Source organism: Dromiciops gliroides, chromosome 2 (assembly GCF_019393635.1).
Source record: "Dromiciops gliroides isolate mDroGli1 chromosome 2, mDroGli1.pri, whole genome shotgun sequence".
Taxonomy (NCBI): domain Eukaryota; kingdom Metazoa; phylum Chordata; class Mammalia; order Microbiotheria; family Microbiotheriidae; genus Dromiciops; species Dromiciops gliroides.
The window spans coordinates 270,503,023-270,513,309 of record NC_057862.1 but is presented as its reverse complement, the minus strand read 5'-3'; the positions used below and the strand labels follow the sequence as shown (position 1 = coordinate 270,513,309).

Genomic DNA, 10,287 nt, shown 5'->3' with positions numbered 1-10,287 from the left:
ACCTTAATTGGGGATATCACACTGACCTCAGCTTTTTTTTCCTGAAAGCTCTAGGGGTCAGAGATGAGGTGAGCAGTAGGAAAAGAGTGAATGGGAATCTATTTCTAGACCAATTTGGATCCACAGTCATCATCTGAGCTGAATAAGTGTATGAAAATGGGTATGATGGTTGGGCAGTGGGTCTCACCAGGTAAAATAAGAGTGGAAGTCAGAACCAACCGTCTGTGTAGCTCAGGAAAGTGGGATTTTGATCCTCTTTGTACTTTCCCTGTGGAGCCCTCGAGACAGGTCTGGAGTTGCTGTGTAGCCATGAGGAGCTTGGCCCTGCCTCTCAACACTCCTGTGAAGCCACAAATGTAAATATGGACTTCGCTTTCAGCTCACAATGAAAAGCCAGAATTTGAGACCATTTCAACTAAATGAGGAATGATTCTTCATCCGGTGTGGCCGGCATCAGCAGAAACAGAAATGCCAACGTTCTGTGGATATACGGCTACATGGATGAATGGCAGACTGTTTCTTTAGGGGGAAGCAGAGTGGGGAGGAGCGAGAAGATGGAGGAGGGAGGGCTTTTTAACTCCACCCTTGTAAATCACTTTCCAGATAATTGCGGGGGAAACTAACAAACCAGCAAACAACCTCAATGAATAAAGCAAACAGGGAATAAATTCCTGGATCCTCGTAAAACACACCCATCTCACCCTCATGTCCACCCCCACCCTCCTCCATACTTCTAGGACTCTGATGAGGACCAGACTGTGTCAGTGGAGGAGAAGGAAGCGGGTGTTAGTGAAGGCTGGGGGGATGGGGAATAGAGGAGGTGGGCGGGTGGTGGACCATCACTTGCCACCCAAGATGTTATTCACTGGTAAGAATCCCCATTATCTGTCCTCACTTTAGGCTAATCAGACAGAATCTCTAAAGCTAAAGCCTGTTTCCTGCTGTCTCTGGGAGGTAACGGGGAGGGGAGGGGCTGAGAAGAGGACTGAGGTGGCACCTTACTGTCTCCTTTTAGGGTTAAAACCCCCAATCTAATTCAGGTACTTAATATCCTATAGACAGTTTTCAAAGCAGCCAGGGTTGGGAGAACTGTTTATATAAATAGAGATCCTCCTGTAAACGACACTAATATTCCTTTGGTCACACAACACCAGGAGCCTCCGTGTTTCCCGCTGCCCCGCAGCTCCCTTGCGTCCACCCCTTGCAGGCCAGTGCAGCCATGGGCACATCTGGACGTATTAGCTTCACTGTGCGCAGCCTCCTGGATTTACCCGAACAAGATGCACAACACCTGCGGAGGCGGGACCCAGAACCATCAACCCATCGCCGCCCCGGCCCTTATTCTGAATGGATGGAGACTGACCGGAGTCACTACCCCTGTGAGTGAGTGGCGATTTCGGCTTGCTCCGTGGGGGTTGCGGGGAGGGTAACCTGGACAGGGGAGGTGTATTCCAATTGGGGAATTGACTAGGTTGAACTCTGAAGGAATGTCTCTAACCCAGAAACACACAGGAGCCCTTTTGCTAGGCAGCCAGAAAGCAAAAGGTTTCAATGAAGATCTCCATGTGGAGCTTTGGGAAGCCTCTGATCCCAGAATAGCTCTTGGATTTAAGCTAAAACTCTGAAACCAAGAACTCTGTCCTTTCAAACTCAACATCATGGCAGGCAGAGAGAGGAATAATAAACTTGTCAGTCCTGAAAAACTGGAGCTGTGGTTATGAATGAGATTTCCCGATTGTTAGAATTCCGTTTCCTGATTATTAAAAGGGACAATTTAAAAAGCACCAACCTATTCCTTTTATCCATCCATTCATTTCGAATTTTCTTTTCCCTCCCCACACACCTTGGTTTTAATGTCCATTTTAAACGCTGGAAAAGGCAGCTTGTTTCTCCCCAGGCCAGATCAGGGAAATGCTCATCAGTGGGATTTAGGGACTCATTCATCCTCCCTTGCCGACTAGAATTGGGGAGGGATGGGGAATAGGTGACGTTACGGCAGACTATCTACTAAGGGATGCTCAGAGGTACATAATCCAAATTCAGTTAAATACCAGTGTTTTTGGTAAATGTTAATGAATGGGTAATATCGGCACGCGTATTTAGGTTACAATCTCAGGTCGGTGTCACTGTTATTATTTATGTGTTCCGAGGGAAGGACTGGTGCCGTAGCAAAATCAGAGAAAGGGAAACAAAATATTGAAGTCCTGTGTGGTTGGGCAAGCGCTCCGAAAGGAGGGTGTGGGTGGAAGGGATGGGAGTATCTGATACAAGCGCCCTTAGACAATCTTTCTAGACCAATGTGGGGTAGTTGCATGGGTTGCTAGGACTCGGACACTCTGTGCCGCGTCCTCAACGTGGTGCATCTCCTTTGCCGTCTTCTCAGCTTCAGACGAGAGCAGCCCGGAGACCAGTCCTGCAGATTCCACGCCGCGGCTGCGGCCCCTGCCTCCTGTCCAGTTGCCTGGCTCCGACTCTGAAAAGAGGAAGAAGCGACGGGTGCTGTTCTCCAAGGCTCAGACTCTGGAGCTAGAGCGGCGCTTCCGGCAGCAGCGTTACCTCTCAGCTCCAGAGAGGGAACAGCTGGCTCGGCTCTTGAGCCTGACGCCTACTCAGGTCAAAATCTGGTTCCAGAACCACCGCTACAAGATGAAGCGTGCCCGGGGTCATGGGCCTCTGGGTCCTACCTGTGCCGTGGATCTGAGCCCAACTCCTGCGCTGCTACGCCGGGTGGTAGTCCCGGTGCTGGTCCGTGACCGAAAGCCTTGCCAAGGTTGCGAACCTAGTCTGGCCGCAGCTACTGACAAGCCCAACTTGCCTCTAGCTGCCACTGCCTCCGCTTGCGTCCTTCCGGGCTACCCTTCTTTTCCCACCAGTTCTACAGCGGCACTCAGTCTCTTCCAGGCTAATCAGCACTTAGCGCACCCGGCACTAGTCTCTTGGAACTGGTGAGATCGGCAGCGCAGAGTGGAAGGGATGTCTTTGGTCTCTCTCACTACTGATTTCCACTCTTCAAGTGGATTTACAGAAATTCACTCCAGAGACCTAGAACCTGCCTGGCAGTCCCGAATCCATCTTTTAGATTTTAGGGGCAGTGGATGACTGTGGCAGCTCTTTGCCCTCCTTACACCTGACTTTTCTGAGATTCCTAGTTCTCTCCAAGTCAAGCGCCCAAGTCTTGGAGAAGTCCAGGAATAGAATTCGCCAATATTCTCGTCCTCTCCCCAGCTGCAAATTCATCAGTCAAATGAATTGTTCAAACCATATTTGTATATTTTTAAAGTAGTAATTTGTATGGAAAACAATCTATTTTTAAAGAAATAGAATATTTTTGTGGTAGTAACAATGTGAATAAAGTGTATTTGGATCCCTTCTCTTTCTGTTTCTGCAGAACATTCTAGAGAAAGCAATGCTCTTGAAGAGCACACATTACCCTGATACCTGTTTCTCTTGGCTTTAAAGACTTTGCTCTTTCCCTCCTTTCACTACTGCAAAATAAGTACAATTGAAATCCACACTCAGCATTAAGGAGATGGTAGTGGAAGTGTGGCAAACAGTTGTTACTGGAAAGGGCCTGTGTGTACAAGTTTGTGTCTACCCCCCCCCCCCTTCTGGAAGCTGTGGTTTCTAATTTCAAACTCAACATCACAATCTTGGGCAGAGACATATTTCTTCTGATCTTTCCCTTTTGCAATTTTTGATAAAAAATATTTGCCCTAAGTGGTTCTGAAGGATAATAGAATCATATATTTGGAACTGAAAGGAATGCCAGAGGTTGTGTAGATCAATCACTTCATTGTACAGACAAGGAAAAGAGCACAAACATAGGATGTAAATTGCTTCTTCATCACTACATTATTCCTGCATTCAATATAAACAGATCAACAGATTTATGCAAAAAGACTTAAACTGTAGACTTGAAATCAGAAAGACAAGTGCAAATTTGCCCCCAGACTAGCTGTGTGACCTTGGGGAAGTCACTTAACCTCTGTTTGCCAAAGTTTTCTCATCTCTAAAATTGGGATAATAATAGCACTTATCTCCCAAGATTGTTGCAAGGATAAAAACTTTAAAGTTAGCTATATAAATGTTAGACTATGAGGATGATAGTGATGATAATGATGATAGTTACTGGGTGTCTTCTTTTCAGAAAGTAAAAACATTTTACTATTTCATGCAAATTGCTTCTGCATCTTGCTTCCAGATAGGTTTTTAAAGTTTTTTCTGTCTTTCTTTCTGATATTTAAATTGACTCATGATCAGAAGAGAAGCTTTGGGATAAGTTAAAAGAAAAAACAAAACAAAACAAAAAACAAGAGCCTAGAGAAATGCCTAAGAGGAAAGGGAGTCAAATATAAGGGGAGGAAGAGGTTTGTAAAAGAAGAGCCTTAGTGATGGAATAGCTGACAAAGGTTGGGGATTAGATCTTGATTAAAAGGAACACAGTTTACATTTAGGTAATTGAGAAGATACTCTGATTCCCACCTCTCACAAGAATAAACCTGGACTCAGAAACAGGATCCAATTTCTGTCACCAGCTTTCCATTCCCTTATGACTGAAAAAAAAAAAAAAGCCTTTTTCTTTTCACCAGCTCTGCCAGCAGCCCAACCCACTTGTCAGAAATTGCTGTCTCACTAATAGTATCATGGGATTGTATATTTAGAACTGGAAAGGACCTTCAAAGCTATTGAGTTCAACTGCCTTGTTTTACAGATGAGGAACCTGAGGCACAGAGAAGTAAAGTGATTTCAGGATCATACAGCTAGTATGTGGGAGGCAGGATTAAAATGCAGTCTTCCTGACTGCAAGTCCAGCTCTCTTCCCACTATTTTACCTAGCTATCTCCACAGAGATTAAATCCTGTCTCTTGCCAAGCAAAAAAGGAGCAGGACCTTGAGCTTTGATGTGAGGAGGTTAAACTGGTGTGTATTTCCAGACTCTGACTCAGGAACCCCAAGACATGAAACTAGGGAGCAAGATGGATCCTAATAAATTCAAGGAGACAGTGGATTGTAATTACCTTGAATAGTATGTAGCGGGAAATTGGGAAACCTTGGTCCCTCTTCTAAGGAAAACATCCCAGGATTTATCACCTGAGATGCAGGGTGGGGGGCGGGGAGGGGTGTAGCTAAGGAAGGGAAATAAGTGGGGAAGGGATTGGGATATTTGGGTCTCAGCTGCTGGCCACCTTGTCTTCCATATGGATAGTGTAATCTTAGAAGAATCTAGATCCTTAAACCTCTTTTTGTCTTGGGAGCTGAAAAGTGTATTGTCAAGCCTGAAAAGGACCTGGACAAAATCAGAACTGTTTCAATTCAAAACTGTTTAATCAGTCCCTGGTGACAAAGTAATGGGTGTTAGGCAAGACAATGGTATCTTTTAAAACCTTTCAGCCTTCAGGAAGACAAAGGACTTGAATTTTATGGGTTTACAACTTCAATTAGAATACTGCCATTGTGAGTTGGCAATTATCAAATTGGTATCATAAAATCCTTTTCCAATAAATGATTGTTGGGGAAGTAGCCCTGACCTTGTAAGTCATATATTCAAACCTAACAGATTGATTTATAGGTTAACCTTATGTAAAAAGTTTGGGGAAGGGGAGGAGGGAAGGGTTCCCTTTAAAAAACTCACCCAAATGATCTTGTCCACCTACATGTTTTTCAACTTCTAGAAATAGGGTGTTTTCTCCATTAATAGGAACAAAAGTCCACAGTTTGTTTCCTGCTATTTTCAATAACAAAGCTTTTCATCATTTTCTGTAGAAGAGCACTGGAATAAAACACATCTCCCTTATTTATTCAATAAACATTTATTGACCACTATTATGTGCCAAACACTGTGCTAAGTCCTGAAGATAAAAATAAAGGTAAAAGACAATCCCTGTGAAGCTCACAGTTTCATGGAGAAGACAACATGTAATTATTGGATAAACAAACTATATGCAAGATAAATTGGAAATAGTCAGTAGTAGCAGTAAGGAAGGATAAGAAAAGACTTCCTGTAGAAGGATGGATTTTATTTGAGACTTGGAGGAATCCAGATAAGGCAGAAGTTGGAAGAGAAATAACTTTTTACACATTCTGATTCTGCCCCTAATGGAAACTAAGGTTTCCACAAATTACCTTATTTTTTTTTTACTCAAGTCCCAAAGAGTGCTGGATTTAAAGCTCATTGACATGGGTTTGAATATTGTTCAACTTATCACTTCTGTGACCTTGGGCAAGAAGCTTTTTCCTCTCATTCAGTCTGCTCAGATCTAAAATATGGATGTTGGACTTAGATCATCTTTAACATCTCTTCCAGTTCAAAATCTATTATTCTATAAGCCTATGGATTTTCTCCTATCCTATGGACAGTCAGTCAAAAAACACTTGTTGAATGCTTACTATGCTTACTGTGCTAAGTAGTGGAGATAAAATGCAATGCAAAAACAGTCCCTGATCTTGAGAAGCTTCCATTGTAATCTGTAAAATCGTTATGGATAAAAATAGGTATAAGAAAGATAAATATAGATTAGATGGAAGATCACTTTGCAGGGGAAGAAACTAGAAGCTGAGAGGACAGAGGAAGACTGGAAAAGGCTTCCTGCAGAGGGTATTATTGCAGCTGAATCTAGAAGGAAGGCAGGGATTGTAAGAGGTGGAGGTGAAGAAGGAAAGCATTTTAGGCATGAATGAGGGACAGACAAAACAAAAGTAGAGACAGGAAGAGTGGTCATCTTAGAGAGCAAGTGCAGAGTTTTTGGAGAAGTGTAAAGTACCAGAAAACTAGTAAGGCAGGAAGGGGACAGATTATGAAGGTCTTTAAGTAGTAACTTATATTTGATCTTGGTGATACTATGACTGGATACATAGGTTCAGTGGTGGTGTGCATAGAGATGAGAACTGAATGCATAAGGAGCAGATAAGATTAACAAATGAGATAGTATAGGATGTTTTTAACCTAGATTCTGTGATTTTGCTTTGAACAAATATTTTTATAATATAACTTAAATATATTTGGGTTCCCTTGCAATTCTATGTATTTCATGCATTTAAAAACATTATTCTGTTAAGGGTACCATAGACTTTCACTAGACTGCTAAAGGAAACCATAACAGAAAAAAGGTTAACACCTTAACAAGAGAAAGGGCTCAAGGTAGAATTTTGTGAAACACCCATGGTTAGTAGGTGTGACATTGATAAAGAACCAACAATGGATACTGAGGAGTGATCAGCTAGATAGGAGGACAACCAGGAGAGAACAGTGTCACAAAAATCCAGAGAGGAAATGGTATCCAGAAGGTAAAGATGATCATTAGTGTCAAGTACTCCAAAGAGGTAAAGAAGGATAAAGATTTAAAACAGGCCATTCAATTTCCCAATTAAGAGATTGCTAACTTCAAAGAAAGCAGTTTCAGTAGAATAACGAAGTTGGAAGCTAGATTGCATAGTTTTTAGGACAGAGAGAGGAGAGTAAGTGGAGGCACTGACTTTAGATGACTTTCCCAATGATTTTGTTAAAGAAGGGATGGAGAAACATTGAATGACATATGTTGAGGGTGGTAGGATCTAAGATTTTTTAAAGGCTGAGGGATGTTTGGGTATATTTGTAGGTAGCAGTTCAGTATATAAAGAGAGATTGAAGATAAAAGAAAGTGAGAATGATAGTGTAGGCAATTTGTAACAGAAGATAGAAGATGATGAGATTAAGGGGATTATATAAGGGTTGGTCTTGCCCAGAAGAAGGATCATTTTTTCATTAGAGACTGGAGAAAAAAAGATGATAGAGGAGGAAGGTGTCTGATTGAGTGAGATGAGGAGGAGAGACATTTGTTGATGAAAAATGTTCACAATTTTTTTTTCAGTGAAGCATGAGGCAAGGTTCTTAGCTCAGAAGATGAGAATGGGAATGCTATGGGAGATTAAATAGAGAATAGAGGGTTTGGAACTGCTACTGTGGTGAATGGATCAATTAGGAAGGAATAAAATAATTGTCTTGCTGAAGTAAACATCCATTTCAGATTGGAGAACATAAATTTGTCAGCATAGTTTTGTGATTTTCTCTAGCTCTGATCAACAACTTGTGAAAGAGCTGAATGGTGGGAGGTGAAGGAGGTGGATGGTAGGAATAATCTAGTGCTGGGGTTTGGCAAGGTGTGATTGGTGATAGGACAGTGTGGAAAATATTTTAGAGTAGAGTAGAGTGTAGGGTTAGCTTGTTTACTCAACCAAACTCAAACAAATTTTAGCTGGTTTAGTTAAGATAGGGAAGTATAGGGGACAATGACCTGGAGAAGTATTAAAGAGTGAAAGGGATAGAGATCAAGGTGAGAATGAAGACAGGCTTATAAGTCATAAGCAAATGGAAAGATGGAATGATAAAAGGTTATAATTAGATAAAGGAATTTGAGAATTCAAGAAAATGGAAGTAGAACATTTGTGAGTAATGACAAGGCCAATAAATGTAGTTGAGGAAGAGTAGGGGAGCAAGGATGGGAATTGAGTAGACTGAAGAAGTGGGAAGCCAAAGTATTTGTGGAAGTATCTATATATTTTGGAGTCATCTAATACAAGGGCAAAAGTGGAGGGTGGAAAGAAAGATTTAGAATGTCATCGGAGTCATTGAAGAAAGGAAAATATTCTAGGAATTGATAGATAATGGCCACCAAAATCTGAATTGAGTGGTAAATATAGATAATATGAACTGCAAAGGAGGAAAGGCTTTCTGATGATTTGAAAGTGACTTGGGGAGCAAGAAGCATCCTGAGTCCTCTGTCATCAGCAGAATTGGAGTGGAGGTGATGACAAAAGAAAATATAGCCAGTACTGGAAAATGTTATGGGAAGCAATGTCATTAAGAAAGATGTTGTTCTCACTGAGTGTGTGAAGATGGAACGAGTGAAAAAAAAGGACAGGTTTAAGATGAAAGGAAGTTTATAAATTATGGAGCATGTATTTCAAAGGGCACAGTGGAAGGGGCAGGTAGATCTGCCATGGGAAATTTTAGGGAGTATGGTTGAAATGGATGGGGAATAAAGAAGTGGATGGTTAGAAACAAAATTTAGTTCAGAATCCCAGGGATGAGGAAAGTTGGAGTCTGCTGAACATTGAGGAATAAGTTCAGACAGAATGGCTAGATAGAGTTCTGTTTGAGAAAGATGACTAGAAGATTTACGTTTGTGGCAGGTGGTGATGATGTTGCATCCTGTGAGACCTCAGAAATCCTCTCTTAGAGCAGGAGGGACTTGGGAATTAGATCGGAAAGTGGTACATTTGCCCAGAGAAGGTCCTTAGGAGTAAGAAGTAGATCTAGTCTTATTCTCCACCTTGACCTTACCAACATGGCCCTAAAGTAGGGCCTTTAGTCTAGAGTATGAAGTAGAAAAAGGAAGTTTCCTGCCACATCAATCAATAAACATTTATTAAGTTCCTATTATGTATGTGTCAGACATTGTACTAAGTGTTAGGGATACAAAAAGAGGCAAAAGAAAGACCTTGTTCTCAAGGAGCTTACAAAGGGAGACAACATACAAACAAATATATTCAAAGTGAACTATATCCTGGATAAACAGAAAATTATTAATAGAGGGAAGGCATTGGATTTAAGAGGGTTTGGGGAAGCTTCCTGTAGATGGTGGGATTTTAGCTGGGACTTACAGGAAGCTGGGAAGGTTAATACTTGGAGTGGAGGGAAACTATTCCAGGCATGGAATACCTGGAGCTGAGAGTGTTTTGTTTGTTCATGGCACAGTGTCACTGGATGGAAGAGTATGTCAGAGACTGTTGTGTAAGAATTCTTAGCAAAGACCTATAACTGTGGGAAACTTCTCTTACTGCTTTGACTGTAAAATGCCCCTCCTTTGCCAGAGGTAAAATAGACTGTACTAGCAGCTGGCTCAGAAAGCAACTCAAGCAATTTAATTGGAGACTAAAATTGTTTTTTCTAATCCTATTTGTGATAACTCTGAGAAGAAACATGTGCATGTCCTTTGTAGTCCTAATGGACTGATGTTTGAATAAATAGCAAAAGAGAAAAAGGAATCAGACTTATCTATTTAGAGCTGAAAGTTTTCAAAGAATAAATATAGTTCAACATCCTCATTTTACAGGTGAGGAAAGTGAAGCCCAGAGAGGTTAATAGACATGGTCAGGGTCACACACCTTTTAAGTGCCTTTGGAGGATTCTCATCTAGGTCTTCATGCTTTTAAGTCTAGTGTTCTATTCATTCAACCAGGACTGCTAGAAAAATTAACTTCCTTTCTTTAAAATGGGAGTATTGTGCATTTAGCATGTCTCATACAGAG

At 41.6% G+C, this 10,287-nt stretch overlaps 1 protein-coding gene across 1 annotated transcript; it reads left to right on the top strand.

Moving 5' to 3' along the window:
- The first annotated feature begins 744 nt into the window (after nucleotides 1–744).
- Nucleotides 745–2,949, top strand: NKX2-8 (NK2 homeobox 8). The gene is made up of 3 exons (XM_043980492.1): nucleotides 745–868; nucleotides 1,158–1,379; nucleotides 2,384–2,949. Exons 1-3 carry the CDS (start codon nucleotides 745–747, stop codon nucleotides 2,947–2,949), a joined length of 912 nt encoding a protein of 303 aa, XP_043836427.1.
- Nucleotides 2,950–10,287: the final 7,338 nt, after the last annotated feature.